Raw genomic sequence first — 20,783 nt, 5'->3', positions numbered from 1 at the left:
GGATTTGGAGGTTGCATTCAGATGTCCCCCCCCCCCCACACACACACACACACACAGATTCTGGGAATCAGTGCATGTTTTTGTAATCCAATCATTTAGCAGGTTGTGCTCTCTTGAACTGAGAGCACATACTGGATTTATTTTAAATTATGTATCCCAGAGATCCAAGTACTGGTTTTCAGTTTTGATGGAGGACAGGGTGTGAAGTCTAATCAGAAGGCATGTTTTAACAAATCCAAACATTCTAACAAAAGCCTCTTACATACTGTAAAACGTTTATGCATGTGTGAAAACCAAATAATGGACAATACAAACTAACAGGTAGCAATTCAAGATTTCAACACACACGCATTAATGAAAAGTCAGGGCTATTTATTTCCGAATGGGTTCATCAGATGATCCATTCGTCATCCAAGGGGGCAACGTACTATATAACTCAACCGTGACATTGATGGGGGTGAGGTGGCATGCCTTGCATTGAGGACACCATGTGAATCTATACCTACGTCACTGTTGTCATGTTGAATGTAGTGTTGAAATATAAGCTATTACAGGTTAAGGGGTGTGGGGTTTCCACAACATCAAGCTAAATAACAAACAGGCACACACAGTCCCATTTCAATGCAGATGTACATTTAATAGGGGAATCGGTTCAATTTGGAAAAGGGAAAAAGGGGTTTTCAGCTATCTGTTCACTGTTCACAATCCATTCTCTTTGTCCTTTTATCCTGGGTAAATCCAAAGCATCGTTCTCCGTCAGTCCAGTTTGGTATGCAGTGTTAAATCCGTCACATGAATCAGTTTCCAGGCAAGCTCCCTGTGATACACTTTTCTGTAATACACCCCCTTTCTCGCCTCTTCTGGCCTGCTCCCTTCCTATATACAAACACTCAATCACTCAACCGCTTAATGACACAGCCCGTCTTGTTGCTGCAGGAAGTCCCTTCATGGCTTGGGGGTGGAGCCAATGGGCTGCCAGATATCTTCCCTCATTCACCACTCACCTCTCCCTGCCGTCTGCCACAAGGGCTTGGAGGTATCTCCTGTTTCACTAGATTTGATATCACCAGATTGAATCCCACTGTAACACACTGTTTGAGAACATTTTCTATATTTCTCTTAGACGATTAGAGGCCTTTTGAACAGACTTTTTTTTAATGCCCCCAGAACAAAACATAATAAATCATTATTTATGATCTTTGCAGAAGGTTAATACAAAAACAATTTTTTTCTCATAACAGTAATGATAGAAAAAATAAAACAAATGTACATGTAATTTCTCCTAAATTCATTGCACGGATTAAGACACTGAAAGCACAATACAATCAGAGTGACATGGAATAAAAGCCCAGAGACTATACCTGTGCCAAAATAGAATATTTTTCTAATATCTAACATATTTAAATAGTGCAGAAATTGTGTGGAAATGGTTTATCTCCCATACCACCCAGAACCCTCTGTTAAACTTACCATGTCAACCCCATTCATACATGCAAGTGTAAATATTTACATGAAATGTTACTGTAAGGATATTGGAAGCAGGTTGAACAAATTCACATAATATAGAAGGGATTTCTGTAGAGTAAAAATATATGCACTATTTTCCCTTATAAAAACAATACCAGACATTTGCTAGGCCAGTTGAGAATGTTACATCATCAGCATCAGTTGGTAAAGTAAACTTGGCTAGTAAAGTAAAACTGGCAGCAGCAACACACAAAACCCACATTTGCAAGCTGACTGAATTTAGGTAATACAGAATATAGCCATACAGCGTGACATGGTTTTTCCCATAATGACAGTGCAATTCCTGAAGACACCAACACTGGAATTTTGTTGTCTCTTGCAACAGCGGTTATATAGTGTGCAGCTCAAACATGGAGCATTGGTCAAAGCAAACAAGATAATAAATCATATTCAACACAAAGAAGAGATAGTACTTTAGACACAGTAAGAACAGTGAAGATCAATAGACCTAGAGTCTGTGCAGAATTATTCATATTTTCCTCAGGAATGAGGCACAATCAGCACAGAAGTTTGATATCAGGAATAGAAAAGCACAGAGATTACTTCTTTGGGGGCAAAGAAAGATTTTCTTGTCTCCTGACGAGACTGAAGCTGTACATTGATTGAGTTTTGACATTCAGTACAAAGACAGTTTGGCCACTGTGAACAGACATGGGACAGTATTGAAAACAATGTTCAGAAAAGTGTAAAATACATCACATTAAAAAGCATGGACTTCTGCATGTTGTGGTAAAAGTACAACACAAAATACACTGTCCAATAAGTGCCCTGCCATTCCTGTTAGCAATAACCTATGACCCATAACATCAGAACACTCATATATAACGTGTCATAGAGCTCCGGTCTGGCCTGTTATCGTAACATGTTGAGCTGAATCACATACAGTAACTGTCTCCCTCACTTTGCTCTGCTCTCATATGTGCTGAATTCTCAATTTTCACACCATTCTTGGGTAGAACTTGGCCGGGTTTCCCAGAGTCGTTAAGAAGCTCTTAACGCTCAGAGCTTCTTAGGAGCGTTCTAAGAACGTTTAGAATGCTCCTAAGAAGCTCGGAGTGTTAAGAGCTTCTTAACGAATCTGGGAAACCCGGCCCTTATCAGTAAAGTAAATGCAGTAAAGCAGTATTCAGTTGATTAAATCACATGGGTTGAACCTATTTCGAACTCGGCCTACACATGTTCTGCTTACGTTCAGTGTTTAGCATTATTCAACCTAATACATAATGCAGAACTGGGTGGGAGCGCCTAACCTCCACACTCACTCCTGTGTCTCAGTGGGGGCAGTTGGCCTGTATGTATACATGTGTCTCAGTGGGGGCAGTTGGCCTGTATGTATACATGTGTCTCAGTGGGGGCAGTTGGCCTGTATGTATACATGTGTCTCAGTGGGGGCAGTTGGCCTGTATGTATACATGTGTCTCAGTGGGGGCAGTTGGCCTGTACAGCATGTACTGTTTCAGTGTGTACGTGTGTTTCATTGGGTTCTGTATGCTCAGTGTCTGGGAGAGGGTTGGATTCATTAATATTCCTATGCATTTATGGGCTCTGTTGGCACCTTGGTCTACATTGCCATGGTTACGCAGTGTAATGTGTGTGCTGTAGTGTGATGAAGAGTTTAGTAGTAATGTGATGTACTGCAGTAACATTTAGGACAAGTATAGCATTGAATAATTGTGTTGAGCCTGTGAGTGTGTGAGTGTGTGTGTGTGTGTGTATTGAGTACTGAAGAATGCATTATGCATGTAGGCCTACATGTTGTGAGGGATGGTGGGTGTTTGTTTTAGAGGAGTTAGTGACTGGATGTGTTTCTTCTGATGATTCTCCCCCTATCGACTTGATATAACCTCAATTCATTTGGCACAACTCAATCTGTGAATATTAATTCATGCCCTGGACTGTCTTTTTTTTAAGGACCACCATTGTGAACCTTATTGACAGGACGCTTTCTCCGCCTCCTTCTCATCCCCTCTCTCTCTAACCCCTCCACCATCTCTCTGTCTCCATTTTCTCTCCCTCCCTCCCTTTCTCCCCCTGCTCCCCCCCCCCCTGCCTCTAGGGTGTCTGCAGTAGAGGGTCCTCAGTCTCCAGCTGGGCCAGCTGTCTGCGCAGGCTGTTGACTCTGCTCTGCAGCTCCTTGTTGTACTCGATGATGTGCACCATCTCATCGTAGGCCTCATCCAGGCACTTGGACGAACGGTTCCAGCGCAGGAACACCCCTAGGGAGGGCAGGGGAGAGAGGGCATGTAAGTCACCTGACATTGGGCCATATAAATACTAGAAATACTAGGGGTGTAACGATACACTCAGCTCACGATTCCATACGTATCATGATACTGGGTGTACAATACAATATGTATCACGATATTTTGAACAACATTTGAAATTAAACTGAAATTCACTCAACAGATTTATTTCCAAAACATTAAACATTTTCAATAATTTTCTTTGTTGTACATACAATTTAGTTAACTCCGTTCAAGCGATTTCTGTGAATGCAAGCATGACGCAGGTGCAGAGTAGGTCGTGTGATGGTAGCTCAACCAATAGGATTAAACGGATGTCGTATTGTAAAAATATTGCCATAACTCTAAGAAACATATTGTAAACATTTTGTATTGCGATATATTGTTCCACGATATATATTGTTACACCCCTCATAAATGGGGGTCAGATGGCTAAGCGGTTAGGTAGTCGGGCTATTAATCAGAAGGTTGTTGGTTCGATTCCCAGCCGTGCAAAATGACGTGTCCTTGGGCAACTTGCCTAGGGGAGAATGTACTTACTGTAAGTTTCTGGATAAGAGTGTCTGCTAAATGACTAAATGTAAATGTAATAAATACTATATAGATCTATATAGTATAAATACTATAAAGATCTGTCAGTCAGGTCTATCAGTATGTCAGTCTATCAGTCCATCAGTTTGTCAAGGCTAACTTTTCAAGAGCTTTGGAGCAGTGGATGGAACTGGGCCTGCTGTTACTTCACTTCAGACTCCCGAGATATATAATATCGGATCGGCAGGGGCAGGGGGTTGGGGGAGCGCAGCTGAGGTGGTGTGGTTCCACACGCCTCCCACACGTGAGTCACAGAAAACACCTGGCCTACATCGGAGGAAGGAGTGGGGGAGAAGTGACCAATCAGGACAGGCTCAGCATGACACGGCAAAATGGACAGTGATGCTCTTTCTTTCTTCGCTCTTGTTTAACTAACAATGAGAAGGTTTATGAAAGGCTCAAATGTTATACACCATGACAATGCTTTAAATTAACCAGGGAAACAAGTCTATGGCCAGTTAGCTTCACATTGGCCATACACACCTTGTATATAAATGCTTTACAAGTGTGGATGTCTTGTATATGTCAACATAAATATAAGAAAGTCTTTAGTAGAATCATTGCTATCCCACTATGACATCCCTATATTAATACTGAATAGTACTACCACACTATACTACTAAAACACTACAACTACAACACTACTGATCCATGCCAACACCATACACTACTACCACACTATACAACTATACTATACTACTAATCAACCATACAAACACATTATTACCAACAAATACTATACTACTACCATAATGTACTAACATTCTTTTTATAAAGCTCTCAGGGTCTTTGGGTCCTCCTGTAAAGTGAATGTATGGAGCTGTTTCCTGAGTAAACGTGGAGCGTCAGGCTTTTGTATGTGGGAGACATTCTGTCACGGTTCCGGGGGCCCGCCCCATCCTGTGGAATGTGGCTCCCGCCTCCCTGAGCATGAAGTGTGACCAGCTACGGCACATGGCACGCTTGAACCTTGTGACCCCCCCCCCCCCCCCTCGCTCTGTCGCCTGCCTCAGCACGACCCAGCGGAGGGGCAGGGGCTGCTCTCGAAGCGCTCAGGCTCCACAGTGGAAGGGGGAATAAGAGAGGACACACTGAAAAGGGGGGAAAAGGTGGAAAGAGGGATTTCCTATGAACTCCCAGAATCTCGGTCAAGACTCTTTGCAGGGATTATCAAGTGAAAGAGTACATGTTACAAAAATCCTAGTCCTGATGCTCAATACCGTTAAATTCCGTCCGCCACAGAGAGTTAAGATTAGTACGGCTACAATGCCACCGCCAAGACGAGTAGCAAACTTTCCGACTGGACCTGTCTGCGTCAAGTGACACCTGTGGTACAGTCTATAATAAGACCCTCTACCCTTTGGCAGAGGGGTTGGGGGCTGTGATGACCAGTTGATCTGAGATGAGGAGAGGGGTTGACGATATACAGAGCTATATGAGGTGCAGCCACATCCAGTTAGGAAACCCAGTGCCGCACTAACTTCAAATCTAGACTGTAGTTGAAGAGTTTCATTTGAGCAAAATCATTTTAAAGGGAAAGCGGTAAGGGTTGTTCAGTCAGGTGCACACCAGACAGGGTTAATATGTCCTAATTATGTTCAGGGTCAGGTTAGTCGTCAGAGTGGGCGGTTCTGAGTCAACATATGAGCGTTGTAAGGTGGTCACATGACAAGATTGAACTGTTTTTGCACTGCGGGGGTTACCGTAGGTTTGAGGTTTAAACATTCCAGGAACGTGTCTGTGTAGCAACAGAAAGAACTTGTATAACCTTCCAGTCAATCACAATAACTCAAAGGAATACCGGTTTGCTAAGGCAGAGAATGTTTTGGAGCAATAGGCCTGGGGAAATAACAATTAAAAAGGCAGGAGGATCAAATATGTGCACATTACAGAAAATGTCTCTGTTCTCGTTTGACTGATCTTTCCTGATCTGCCGGATTAGATGTTTCCTTAATGCCAAATACTTTTCTACTTTGATAAAGGCTGCCCCCTTCTGGTATAAATATGAAAACGTTTTTTACCACAGCAGATTCAGGAGGATAGGAGCGGAGAAGTGAGATAGGGGGGAAGAGAGGGGTCTTACCCTCCCACAGCTGCAGGCTCTGGGGGGCCACTGAGGGCCAGATCACCAGGCTGTTGGGCTCGTACAGGGGGTTGGACAGACGCTCCAGCTCCTGGGGACAGTTCACCCACGACCACAGAGACACTGTCTTTTCAGGCAGGGCCAGCTTAGCCCTGGGGGGGGGGGAGAGAGAAAGAGAGGGTGGGGAGAAAGAGGACGAGTGAGAAAAAAAGAGACTGACATTACAGTTCAAAGATGTAGAGCATGTCGTGAATGTTCTAGCTCACAGCCCATTCATTCCCTGTTTCTTTCCATCCTCCATCATTAGCAGTCCAGCAGGCGCTAAAATCAAACTGCTGTGTTTGGGCTCTGAACCTGCCGGTCCGGTTCTTGTAACAGACAATACACTGACCTCTCGGCGGCGCTGTGGCCCAGGAAGGTGCCAAACTGGGAGGCGTAGGCGTGTTCGAAAAGCAGAACCAGGAAGTTCTGATTGAACTGGAACGAGCACGGGAACTGGTTGAGGATCTGGCCCACACAGTCCAGGAAGAGCAGGAAGACAGGTGCCTCCCAGCGGGGCTTGTTGTTAGAGTAAGCTGACTGGGCACAGCGCTGCTGGAAAGGGTGACCGGCCTGGGGAGGGGCGCAGGGGGAGAGAGGATGTAAGAAGGGATGGAGAGTCATTGGTGGCCATTCATTACCGGCACCCCCCACCCCCACTGATCTATTCCTTCTCCTCACCTGCAGCCACTCCCTCTCCACCAGAGCCTGGAAGCCCCGGACGGTCCTGCAGGCCGGGTCCAGGATGATCTGGGCCAGAGAGGACACCTGCAGGGTGGTGTCTGTCCCCTCTGTACCGTGGACAAGCACCGATGCCCCCTCCCTGCGAGAAGGAGAGAGAGAGACACACAGAGAGAAAGACAGTAAGAGAGAGAGAGAGACAAGTGAGAAAAGCAGAGGAGCAAGTGACAGTGAGAGGGTGAGGGTTAGAGAGAGCAAAGCAACTGAGCTACAGAGAAACGGCTTCAGACAGAGAGGGAGCCACAGAGAGACCTACACAGAGAGCTCACCAGACAGCACAACAGACAGGCGGTGCTCGGTCGCTCACCTGTCAATGCACTGAGCGGCCAGGCAGGCGGTGGTGAGGATCTCCTTGACATGGCTCTGCCAGTTGGAGGCCTCCAGCTTACTGAGCCAGCGGTCCATGCTGTGGGACTGGTCGTTGCAGGCCTCCACCAGCTTGATCAGGCTCTCTTGCAGGACGCTGGACCTGACAGAGAGAGTTTCCACCTTGTTGTTACTTCAGCTGCTTGAACAGTGCCGTTTCCACCCAGAGATCACTCAGATGGTACTCTACTACTAGAGTACACATGAATATGAGCTCCAGGAGACCATTTTGTGCCCGGACTAATACATAACAATGTACCTAATGTGGGAGGCGGTTTCAGGCTTCTACCACACTAATGAATAGTTTGACAACCTCTAAGCTGATGTAGTTCAACTAACCCCCCTACCTCTCTATGGCCTTGTGGATCCTCCGCCATTGGGGGTAGTTGGCCTCAGACTCAAACCCGCCCCCACGTGCCTTGGCCTGCTGCGCCACATTGATGGTGCGAGTGTCGATGATGTAGCCACGCTTGCCCGCCCTCAGCGTGGCATTGATAAGCTTCTCATCCTCCTTGCAGCGACGCCCGTTGGTGCCCGTCAGGGGCTGGCCCGACCTCATCATAACCTGGGTGTAGAGAGAGAGGGAGCAAGAGAGAAAGAGAGAGAGAAGAGAGGGAGGAAGAGAGGGAGGCAGAGAGGGAGGCAGAGAGAAGACACATGGGGAGGGAGAGAGAAGAAATACAATTGAGATGGAGAGATTGTGAAGGAGAGGAAGAGATACACAGAAGAGACATTCATGGATGTGTACGGTGAGGTAAAAAATGTATGTCATGTGGGAACACCATTTCCCATGATGCTGTGTCCCTCACCATGCCATTCTTCTTGTGGTAGTAGCTGAGGACAGGGAAGCGTCCTCCATGGCGGAAGGTGGCCACCTTCCTCAGGGTGTCGTCATCTATGTCTTTGGGCACGGCGACCAGAGGAGGGTAGGAGGGGCACGTCCTGAAATCCTTGTTGACCTCACTCAGTCTCCACTCATCTGTCTGGGAGGGTAAGGTGGAACAGAGAGAGGGAAGGGAGGAGTATACCGGAAAAGAGAAGTAAAGAGACATGGGAGGAAGGAGTGAAAAGTAAAGAGAGAGAAAGAGAGAGGGGGGGGGATGAGTAGAGTAAGATAAGATGAGAAGGTCAAGAGTAGATAGGGAAAGACAACTTTTCTTGATCAACTGAGATGTTTGAGACGTCCTTTTATCTTTCATTTCTTGAATTTGACAAACCGGATACCTATGTAACCCCTGTTCGGTTTTGCTTATTATTTTATCAGGTTGTAACATTTGACTGCTGTAACAAACACAGAAAACAGGCCCACTCACTAGTGAGCACAGTGAGGACCCTTGTAATTTTTTCAAAGATGTATTTTGGGGGTATTTCTGCCTTTATAATTTGTCATAGAGGCAGTGTAAAGGGGACAGAAAATGAAGGGGAGAGAGAGAGAAAGGATGACATGACTGAACCCAGGCCGCTCCTGTAAGTATGCAGTAGGTATCTGCACGTATCCGGTAAGCTACAAGGATGCCCCAAATGATGTGCTACATTTAAACATATAATAATCCTACGATTGAGAGTGGGCGTAAGCAGCTGTACCATTGACTCCAGGTCTTTAAAAGCGTCCTCTGGCAGGAAGGACTTCCAGCCATCCTCTACGACCTCAAACATGGGCCGGTAGAAGAAAGGGTACCTCAAGGAAACAGAGTCCAACGTAGACAGAGCCTGTGGGGAGTCAGCACAGACAGAGTACGCCTGCTGTTACAGAGTGGAACAAAAACATTTACTGTGAAAAACCTACAGTCTCCAATGTGGCGCGGGGAGGCTGGGCTTCAAAAAACATGGATTCACATGATCAAATGATGATATGGCACTTGCCGAGTAAGCACTTCTAACAGAATGCAGGAAGTTGATGACTGAGGGGATACTATTAAGCCTACGTCAGCAGTAGAGGCAACTGAAGGTGCACTGAGGGCACAGTTTGTAAAAACCTTGACAAGCCACGCTCTGTTACAACTAATATGCTATAATAATAACAGTGTATTTATTTAGCACTGCTTTTGATCTGCAGCCAAATGCTTGACCACTGAGCTATACCCATCCCACTGTAAGGGTAGCAGGTTACAACTCTACCTGCACATGTTCTAAATGGACACTAATCAGAACCCAGTCCAATCCTTGAGATTTGAGGTGGACACTGCTACTTGAGGACCCAGTTGGAGCACAGCTCTGTTACCTCAATGGAGCTGGCAATGTTGAGGCACTCCTCCATCCCAGGGACATCCAGCTGGATCACCCTCAGGTCTTTGCACTTCACTATTATGGTCCCCAGAGAGCCTACAAACCTGAAACAGTGAGGTACATGATCATATAACAAGGTCTATGAAGATGACTTTGGCACCTCATTGAATGAGGTTGATGAATACTCCTCAGCCACAAGTGGATCTATTGCCCTGATCGAGAGTGTGGGCTAGGACCTTGATAAGGCACCTCGTATAAACACACACCTCTCCCTTAGCTGTGTTATCAAATCGTACGTATAGCCCTTTTAACAAGCAATGTTACAGAGGGATTCACAGATGCCTGGCACCGAAACCAACCTAAAGTAATGACACTCTGCCAAGGCTAGTCTCTACAGTCAGAATCCTATATTAATGCAGCACAATGTTTGCTTATGTACCAAAGACTATTTGCCACACTCAGTGAATTACAATCAAATTAATTATTTATGCCAAACTGTACCTAAATGTACTTTATGTACATGCTAAAAACTTGCTAAAAATTTTGGGCTAATCCTATTATACCTTTTCTCAATGGAGTCGATGTTCGAGTGCAGTAGCCACAGCTCCTCTGTGTTGTCCTGTCTGGAGGACAGGATAATGTGGTGCCCTGTCAGACACAAGGTCCCCTCCACTGTGGGCAGGAAGGGGCGGTGAAGGACCACCCCGTCCACCCGAGGAGTTTTGATCAGTTCTGCAAACTCCATTGCAGAGATGAGGTTCAGGAAATCTATATAAGGGAGAAAACACGACTGTTATCAGGCATCGATGTGTTGTAAAGGTGTTACTACTTGGTGGTTATTTAAGATAATATTGGTCTTGACTAAAATAGCTAATAACGTGACCATACAGATATGCGTAGAACAGGATGCGAACAGGGAAGTCCAGAGGCTGTCTGGACTAGTCAAGCCACAGCTACGTATCTAGCCCGGAGTTGCACCATTCATCTGCAGTGCAGCTACAGTAGCTAGGCAGCTAGCTGGCTAAACAGTATCATGTGAAAGACTGGTGATAACGTTAGTCTACCTCCCTAGCTAGCTAACTGGACAAACATGGCAGATTGTCAGTCTAAGCTTACTATAACATTAACACTACGTCAGTAACAGCACTTTGAATGCCGTCTATATTGATAGAGCTAGGCTACATTTTGTCAAAGAAAATTGCAGCTTGCTAGCCAAGTTTTTCTTTGCTCAGAAAGCTTAGCTCACGGAAGCAACGGACTGAGTATCGTGATTCATGGATTTTTGAGATATTATGTGAATAATGAAGCATGGGAACAAACCAATATATTGATATAATAACCTAACGGTGATACAACCCGCCAGACAACTGAATAGAATATAACTATATAGGGAATACACTACCTGATACCAGTCTCAGCTGTTTGACAGATCGAACGAAGGTGAGGTGCACAGACAATAATACGCCGATGGGAACAAGCGAAGCTGAGAAATAAGTTCTGCTCAGCCAGACCAGCTGGGCGCTGTTGTGTTTGCAAATTGTACGTTACAATTTTTGATAATTTCTTATTATTTAAACGTAGGCTTACCTAGTTCCTATTCAACAGAGAAATGCAATATTATTCGCATTTGGTATCGATTACTTGGATAACATGGGTATTCTTTTGATTTGAGTTCTGTGTGCATGTAGCCTGTGTGAAAATGTTTCAATCAAATGTTATTGAAAATTGAAAGGTTGCGGAAGTAGGCCAGACTTTATATTATATATTGAGTTTTTTGACTCAAATTTGAAATAGTTATTAAGATTTGGCAGGATTAAAGTATTTTACATTAATAGAGCAATTTTCTATAATTTTATTTGAAACGTAATTGAAAAAGTAAAGGCTGTGGAAGTATACCAGACATTGTTAGAATACTCTGGTGTCCGTTTGAGGTTTTATATTCATAAGAATACTATAAAGGTCATAATTTTCCTAAATTGTATGGGTAGTTTAAACACGGTCACTGCATTTTATATCGCATTGTAAAAAAAAAAAAACGATCAATTTTTTTTTCATTATTATTATTACTTGAGGTACAGTAAGTACTCCCAGGACCCATATATCAGGTAACGCCTCAAAATGAAGCCTGTGAAGGAGGTCATTGTCGAGCTACAAGCTCTACAGCTAATCAGATGGAACCCATCAAACAGCTCATGTCACCATCAACATTTCAACTCAGGCATTTTCCTATTCATGTGGCTGTATTCATTATCCATTCCTTTCATGGGTGCCTCCAAAGCCTGTTCCACCCAGCCTCTCATCCTCAAATCCGCATTATAAAGGCACACACCTGGAATGAGAGACTCCCACAACTACACAGATAGGGGATTGGGGGGGACACGTTTGATACGAAGATGAACAGATGGCCCAGCTTAGCTGAGTCATGCAGTCTGCTTGTTTGTTTCCTCCATCAGCCTGTCTGTGTTGGTCAACTTTATATGATTAATTAGAAATCACCCAGATATCTGCTTCCGTTGCAGGCTGTCTGTACTCCACATTCAGTGCCTTGCCAGCCCACATCATACAGGGTGGTGAATCTCCAGGCACCATGGAGATGCCAGCAGTCAATTGTATTGGAACCCCAGCGTGCTTTACAAACCAAATAACTGTCCTTTATCTTAGGAAAAGTTGCCTTGCTGTTCGTTTTAACCTCGTTGGTAAAGAAAGGGATGTAAGGGAAAAAAGAGCTTTCAAAGCAAATCTTCAATATCATGGCTCTCAAAATGCTGTATGTTTTATTCAACAGGATGCTGTGTCAGTGAGGAAACAATCCGTTGCTCTTCTAACTGCTACTCTAAAACGGGAACTGACTTTTCAGGACAGTTGTGGGAAAACTGCTGCAGGAGGATATTTGACCTAGTGCCTAAACTGTATTCCCGGGATATGATCATTTATTTTATGAGAACAGAAACATGTAGCCTACTGAAATTGTATTTGCTTCAGTGAGAATGGGATTCCCTTGACAACCCTGAAACTTCATTGGCAAAAGTAACAGGTGAAACTCCACACCAGCAGCAGAGAGCACGATTCATTTGTTGAGTGTTCCTCTAGTCTTCTTTTTCTCTTCTCACTCAGGTGTACTGTCTGATCAACTGTATAGGTGACAACGGAGCAGGATACACACACACACACAGACGGGCCTATTGTACACATGCCTACACGTTTTGGATGTCTAATATCAATCAAACAAGTACATTTTACTTTCCTAAAAGCCTTCAAAAATCATAAATTTGTAATGTTTCTGATACAAATGTATCAGCAGTTGACAACAGTTTTAGAATCCTGATTTTGATTGAGTTGTCTGTGATCAAAACATTTTTTCGAGAATATTTACAACAGTAAGGTCAGAAATGCATATTGGATTTTATTTGAATGTACTTTTAGTTATGAGAGCATCTGAGCAGGTCCATTATCATTGACCGTTAATGATTTTGACGCATCAGTGTTTACACTTCAACTTCTTCATACTGATATAATTGGTTGCGTAATGTAGACTGCTTTTATGTGTTTGTGTAGGCTTAGAGCAAATCACTGCTTGTGCTTTCCCCTCCTGTAAATAAAGATAACATAATCTAATAATTTCGTTATTTCACCGCCAGGTGGCTCCCTCCCTCCATCTCTTATTCTGAGGATAAAACGGTGGTCAGTATGAGATAGTCAGTAGAGACGCTGAAGATGGAGGAGAGGACGCATAAGAGAGCACACGAGATTCGAGGTTAATAGAAGATGTAGCTCCAAGTGTAGCACCTAAGCTTCCTTATGGAAGAACTCTCGAACTCTTTTTGCGAATTATTCAAATAGCGTTCTACTGTATGTAAGCCAACACAGTTACAGTAAAGGGCTTTACATCTGAGTGTTAGTGTCACATATTTTATGTTCTCAAAGTGGTGTCAGGCAGTGGGGTTATCAATGTTTGGGGGCTGAGTCAGGTTCTGGCAGTGCATGTGCACCCGCTGCAATAGACAGAGGTTCCTTTTACCCAGCCGCCTCCCCTGGCGAGAAAACTGAGTGCGCGCAGTCTCCTCTGGGATTTGTCACCAATTACTTCCATTGCATTATTTAGATAACTCTACATGTGTGCGGCGATGAACCTTGCGCGCCCAAGGAATGTTCTGCTACTCTATTTGCCTTCATCAAAGTTTTATGTTGTGCGAGGGGTTGGAAGAAAAAAAGGATGTGTGGTTCAGAGCGGATGTTTAAAGATTGGTGACATGCTGTCTTATAACCTATTACCTGGTTCGGTATGCTATAGCCCCCTTGGCGATTGGCCGCCCCTTGGCCGAAAAAAAATTGGTATTGCCTGCTTTAAACTGAAAAGGCATAGGACCTACTGTTCTTGGTATATGTGTGATCCATCCGATGTTCTCAATTGGTTACAATTCTCCCAGTTCACTGGGCTACACCTGCATCAGATCTAAGCAAGCGGTGCAGTCGTAGGTCACTCAAGCATCAACCAGTTGAGACCAGAAAACCTGCATGTATTGAAAGGAAACTCATTTCATATGCTGCACGGAAATTGACTGTAAAGTAAAGCACATGCGTCCACGCTGTTCGGCATATTCGGGCCTCATTTAATGGGTCTTACTCGCCGCAGTTGGCCGGCATGCTGCTGCTTCCCTATATCAAACATCTAGACAATGTGAAATGTCACTACCTTTGTATAAAAGGACCACAAGCTGACACTGACTGCGATTTCTTGATTTGTCCGATGCTGCCTACAATGTGCAGAAGCTACACATATTTATTCAAGTATAGGGCCTATAGTCCAAATTCGCTATTTTAATAACATTAAATGTTTATGGACTTATAAGCGCATTCAGCGATTTCGCAGCCATCAAACGCCATTCAACATCACATAAATCAGCCTCCACAAGTTCTTCACAAAACCTTTGCAACAGTGCATCCGTTTGTTCAGCATGTTGAGTCTAAGGGGAGCTCTCTGTATACCCAAGGAAGTGCCTTATCATTACGTGGTCTTACCTGGACTTATATGTTATTTGGCGGGAAATTACAAAGTGTTGCCGGCTCTGCATAGGCTACTTCCATGAGCTTATAGGCCTACAAAGTACGTAAAGTTAGTTTGGTTGCCTGTAATAAAGTCTGTGACATGCTATTGCAAACACGTTAAAGGCAGGCATGTGTGACACAAATTATGAATTGCTAGGGGAGGAAATGCTTTTGTAATTAATTCCTGTGACTGCTGCAGGTTGATACAGTAGCAGCTAGTGTGAGAGAGGGAAGATAAATGTGGATACTTTTCGTGTAGCCTATGCTAGCCTTGACTCCAACATCAAAACAGGTTTGTAACTGGCCAATTATACCGTAGTCTTTAAGGTTGTCTAAAACGAGCACCACTTCAGCACTGGACAGCTCCCGCTGAGCTTGACTTCAACACTGTAAAGACGCCGGATGCCTCGTATTTTTAACGCCTTTGTAGCGCCTAACCGTTGGTGAAAAAAGTGAAGGGTTAAAAGCATGCTGTGTGCAGTACAGCATTACATCATGCAGACTCATATTGGGGGCTTCAAACAAGACACTAGGTGGCAATCACGTAGAAAGAGAGGGAAAGAGAGGAAGAAAGAGAGAGAGAGAGAGAGAGAGAGAGAGAGAGAGAGAGAGAGAGAGAGAGAGAGAGAGAGAGAGAGAGAGAGAGAGAGAGAGAGAGAGAGAGAGAAAGAGAGAGAGAGAAAAAAGAGAGAAAGAGAGAGAAAGAGAGAGAGAGAGATAGAGAGAGAGGAGGGGTGAATTACGTCGTCGTGGGACAGTGAGTGAGGAGAGGAGAGATGGTCTGCTCATGGCATTCAGCCTTGCAGCTGGCGGAGTGTCGCAGAGAAGGACAACACTGAGTATACAACGCTGAGGGCTTGACGAAAAATAACTACACGGGTGTAAAAAAGCCAGCCCTTTTCGGATATAGGCTACTTGATTCTGAACCTGTGGCCAAACCCACCGAAAACAGGTGAGAACATCTGCAGCGTGAACAGAGGGATGATGGGTTGCCTCTGTGACGCCACTATCGCTGAATCTGGGGATCAACTGGGCGACGCCTCCGCACCGTCACCCCGATTTTAGATGGCTCACACATTTGGGGTGCACTCGAAAAACAGGTGTCAGGGAAGTGTCGTCACGAACCCCGGAAGCCGGAGGTGGGAGCTTCAGAGAGCAAGATGGCAGCGAAATCCGATGGTCGCGGGGTCGTCACCGGTTTCGCCCAGCTGCACAACCTGGATGAGGTGGTGGGGACCGGCGAGTGCGACCCGCGAGGAGGAAGCTCCTTCCACATCTGCCACTGCTGCAACACTTCATCGTGCTACTGGGGCTGCCGGAGCGCCTGTCTGCATTACCTCCGGGGAAAGGGGAAGGAGAGAGATGCGGCGCGACCGCCGCAGGAGGAGCGCCTATGGTTGGACTGCTTGTGGATTGTCCTGGCCCTGTTGGTCTTTTTTTGGGACGTGGGGACTGACTTGTGGCTGGCCATCGATTACTACCATAAGCAGGACTACCTCTGGTCCGGACTGACCCTGTTCTTCGTGCTTGTCCCCTCGGTTCTGGTCCAGATCCTTAGCTTCAGGTGGTTCGTGCAGGATTACACCGGGGGTGGACTGGGCTCCGTAGAGGGATTGAGTAGCCGGAGAGCCACGGCTACCTTCGGAAACCAGAGAGACAGATGCTGTCTCCTCTCCGTTTGGGTCTGGCAGACAGTCATCCACATCTTTCAGATGGGGCAAGTTTGGAGGTAAGTTTACCAGTGATCTCCACCAGAGAAAATCTGTTTGAAACCACAAGCGCAGTTGTGCCCCCGCCCCATCCCTGTTAAACACATTCACCCCGACTCTCCTCGCCTGCTTCACTGTCACCTGGTATAACCCTGCGTAGCCGACATGGTTTAGAGAGGTATAGCAGCACACGACAGAGAAGTGAACCTTTCTGGCTGAATGTGTCTCTGGTATCGCTCACTGCTTTTTACACAAATATCCCTCTTTGCTGTTTGCTTTTCACGGTAAAGTGTTAATGGCTTTTGCACAATTCCCAAACAAATTGGAACTGAGACACGCGCCATCGCAGTTGACGGCATGTCTACATTTTGAGAGTCTCTGCACACTGGGCTCTGCGCCACTGCCAGTGCTGTATGTGTGTGTGTGTGTGTGTGTAAATGGTGTAGCCTTTGACTGTGGGAGCTGGCGTCAGGCTAGCCGTTCATAGTGCATGTGAGGATTCAGGAACTTTCGTTCACCCTCCCGCATGAAACACTCAACTCTGCAAACAGCGGCTAGACGAGCATCTGTTTTCACGGCAACGCGCGCGTCTCATAAAAACGACATTTCCTCCCCTTTACAGACATGATGTCATCGATTCCTCTGCGACACGGACGGGTTCTTTGGTCTTAAATTTTGCTTTTAGAACCCAAAATGATGCGTCGACGACCGTGCGCATCTTCCTACTCCCGTCTACTAAGGTCTACCTTCGTGTGCGTAATTTGTGATCGCTGACGTGATGTGCAGAAGCACTGGTAGTAAAATGTGACCCTACACTGCTCTAACAATTATGCTGGTTGATGCAAACACAAACACACACACAAACACACACAGACACACGGACACACACACACACATTCACATAATCAGCCCACTCCTATTGTTTATTCGGTGGTTCTCAGTAGCGTGTTGTTTTTGGTGCAGACAGACGCAGTGGCTGACATTTAATGGGAAAATGTAACGCATGACGGCTGTTGCTGTGGGGGGTGGGGGTTGGGTCATGTAAAACCAGCATTTTTTTAGTTTGCGCATCGAGACAAGCTTGGTGGTCTCAGTAGTTCCTGTTGTATCGCTCTTTTTGTGCTGTTTAACACATACAACGCATGTGTGAGTGTGTGTGCGCTTGTGAGGCAAGGTAGAGAGAGAGAACAAGAGATACAGCGAGAGAGATGAAGAAACAGACAGACAGACAGACAGACAGACAGACAGACAGACAGACAGACAGACAGACAGACAGACAGACAGACAGATAGAGAGAGAGAGAGAGAGAGAGAGAGAGAAAGAAAGAGAGAAAGAGAGAGAGAGGAAGATACAGCTATACAGAGAGTGAATGAGTGAGAGAGTGTGTGTGTGAGAGAGAGAGACAGAGGTAAACAGAGAGAGAGAGAGAAAGAGAGAGAGAGAGAGAGAGAGAGAGAGAGAGAGAGAGAGAGAGAGAGAGAGAGAGAGAGAGAGAGAGAGAAAGAGAGAGAGAGCGAGCAAGAGAGAGAGAGAGAGAGAGAGAGAGAGAGAGAGAGAGAGAGAGAGAGAGAGAGAGAGAGAGATATTGACCGTTCTAGAACGTATTTAGAGCTGGGATTTACATTTGACAGCTGCCCCAGTCTAATAATTCAAATGGATCCTCTGCTAGATGCAGTCCATCACCTTTAATTCAAGACTGGATCCGTTGGACCTACCAAAATTATTTATGGCCATAGAATGGCAATTTAATCCAACATATTTACATTACATTTAAAGGTATTATAAGCAGTATACAAAATCAGGACCATTGCCACAACTTATTTTACATTCAACCAGATGGAGAAATGAACCACCCTACTCCCCACCCCTAACCACCTTTAAAGCCATGCTCATATTTCTCTCATTGTAAATGCCACACTCTGCATTTGTCAAGCCAAGCCTTTTAGGCTGCACCTGAAGCCTGTCATATCGATTGTTGCAGTCGTATAGGCCGGGTTTATTTACTCCAGCGTATAGCTCCATTGATTATTCAGTTATGGCCACGCTGGTTGAAGTAGAGGACAGAGGGAGACCAGAGCTGGTGTCGACAGCCGGGTGCGTTTCAATAACATAAAACAGTTAACTTCTCTCTACTCTTCAACTCTCTACTGGTCACGAAGTCTCATAAGAGGGAGCAGATTTACAAGGGAAACTAAGTGCCATATTCATTCCGAAAGTCCAATGTAGCGGGACATTGTTTGCGTTTAGAGTTAAAGGAGGCAAGGAGGCAAGAGTAGGAAACCACTGAACACTGTTGAGATGTGCCCTGGGTAAACCAGAGGAAACCACATCTCATGAGAGGGATGTTGTGACAGGACAGAGCCTCAAGGGATTTCATCCTACGGTTGACAGCTCTCATTGGATGGGCACCACCAGCCCAGAGAGCTCAAAGGGTCAAAGGTTATACACTGGTGTTGTCAGTTTAGCGAAGGTTCACAACCTCCAGCCTGGAGGTCTGTACAGTGGATATAGAGATAATTACGCAGATCTCTGAGCAGGGCTATGTAGATGAACGGGATCAGGCCCATGGAGCCTGGGAACACTGACTTGTGCACTGTATGAACAGAACACACAGCTCACTGTTTGCACACTGAGAATGGAATCGAACAAAATCTGGTAATCCCCGTCATATTTTAAGAATTCATGGTCTTGTTTGCAGATAGAAAAGTATTTAACTACAGTATATGCAGAAGAGCAAAAAGCATATATTTTTCTCAAAGCCTCTCGTCTATGTACTGGACATTATTTTGATTTTCAGTAAGGTTCTTTGCAGGTTTATCAACAACGTCTGTTCCAATTGTTCTTTATCTGCCTGCTAATCTGAGCAGAGGGAGGTTGGAGAGAGACAGGGAGCTGGGATTGTCTTTTGCAGGCAGCTCGTATTCCGGTCTTCTAAAAGTACAGAGAATTCAGTGCTTCAAACCTTCTTTCGTCATTGGTTCTTCCCCAACCCTTTCATTTTTGCTTTGACTGGTGGTGAGTCACCGCTGCTGGAGTCTCCTTGAGAACGGAGACCCCCCCTCCCAGAGTCCCCTGGAGTTGAGACAGACAGCTTAATCGGTGTAAAAAGCCGAATCAGTGTCTGGGTGAACAAGAGGCGGATCCATCTTCATCCCTCAAGGAAATCCTGACAACGTTTTTGGAAGCCCTTTGATTTCAATAAATGCCAAGAGACTGTGTCGGTCGGTCGGTCGGTCTGTCTGCCTGTCTATCTGTCTGTCTGTCTGTCTGTCTGTCTGTCTGTCTGTCTGTCTGTCTGTCTGTCTGTCTGTCTGTCTGTCTATCTGTCTGTCTCGCTGTCTGTCTGTCTGTCTGTCTGTCTGTCTGTCTGTCTGTCGCCTTTGTCTCTTGTATACCTGTACTGTACATGATGATATCCCTCAATCAGGCCCCTCTGTGAAGATGTGTGACTGCACTGTAGTCCCATCTGGAAGAGATCTCCCAAACAATGTCTCCAAGTGTCAGGACACAGCAAATTGGATGTCTTGATTAGACCTTAATCCCAGTAAAACACTGGGTTGGCCACAGAGTAACATGAGGGGAATTTGCTTGAGCTGACATCTGCCTGTGTTTTCAAGCCTAAATATTAATGCTGACTGTGAAGGAGACAAGGAAAAGCCTCTTGTGGCTGGCAAGGCTGCATGAAACTGCCAGAAAGGTTTGTATGAGCGCCGAAGCGAGGCGTTGACACTGTACACAACAGATACTGTCGAGTAGAACAGTAGTTTTCAGAATGTCTTCAACACAAAGTGTGTGTGTGTTTTTATGTTTTTGTGTTTGTGTGTGTGTATGAAGAGGACATAATGGCTTGGTTGAGTTAGTGGCAATCCATTTCATTAGGTAGTTTGGCACTGAATGTGGGAGAATGGGGAAAGATCAGGAACATATTGTACTCTTTGCAGAAAAAACATTGTTCTGTCAGGCAGTAAGCGGGAGGGGGGGGGGGGGGTAGTTCTCCTCACATCAACTTTTCCAGTTGGGTTAAACAGGAGTTGGTTGAAGCTCTGCTTAACCACCAGTTTTGGGACAGATGCTTTGTGATGATCTGGTCCTGGGCTTGTGCATCAGGGGTAACTAGCCCACCACCCTCCCTGTCTCATTGCCTACTCACAATCCACTGGAGTTTCAATGCGACCATGCTCATTTTCTAATTAACATTGATAACAGGGTTCC

The 20,783-nt window shown here is 45.3% G+C and overlaps 2 protein-coding genes across 2 annotated transcripts in view; one reads left to right on the top strand and one right to left on the bottom strand.

Annotated features, from left to right (window-relative positions):
- Positions 1-1,136: 1,136 nt before the first annotated feature.
- On the bottom strand, positions 1,137-11,284 carry mtmr9 (myotubularin related protein 9). Its single transcript, XM_047021238.1, has 11 exons — positions 11,219-11,284; positions 10,380-10,584; positions 9,812-9,920; positions 9,175-9,300; positions 8,400-8,573; positions 7,938-8,155; positions 7,532-7,693; positions 7,165-7,306; positions 6,836-7,056; positions 6,445-6,596; positions 1,137-3,743 (listed from the first exon to the last, which is right to left on the bottom strand). The coding sequence occupies exons 2-11, from the start codon at positions 10,559-10,561 to the stop codon at positions 3,580-3,582; spliced, it is 1,650 nt and encodes a 549-aa protein (XP_046877194.1). The 5' UTR covers positions 10,562-10,584; positions 11,219-11,284; the 3' UTR covers positions 1,137-3,579.
- A 4,738-nt stretch (positions 11,285-16,022) lies between these two features.
- The window catches only part of xkr6b (XK, Kell blood group complex subunit-related family, member 6b), a 36,759-nt gene continuing 31,998 nt past the window's right edge, over positions 16,023-20,783 (top strand). Inside the window, exon 1 of the mRNA XM_047021232.1 lies at positions 16,023-16,591. Coding sequence (XP_046877188.1) covers positions 16,023-16,591 — 569 coding nt within the window. The remainder of the gene's footprint in view (positions 16,592-20,783) is intronic.

The sequence above is a fragment of the Hypomesus transpacificus genome, chromosome 6 (genome assembly GCF_021917145.1).
Source record: "Hypomesus transpacificus isolate Combined female chromosome 6, fHypTra1, whole genome shotgun sequence".
Taxonomy (NCBI): Eukaryota; Metazoa; Chordata; class Actinopteri; order Osmeriformes; family Osmeridae; genus Hypomesus; species Hypomesus transpacificus.
This window is presented reverse-complemented; position numbering and strand designations above follow the sequence as displayed.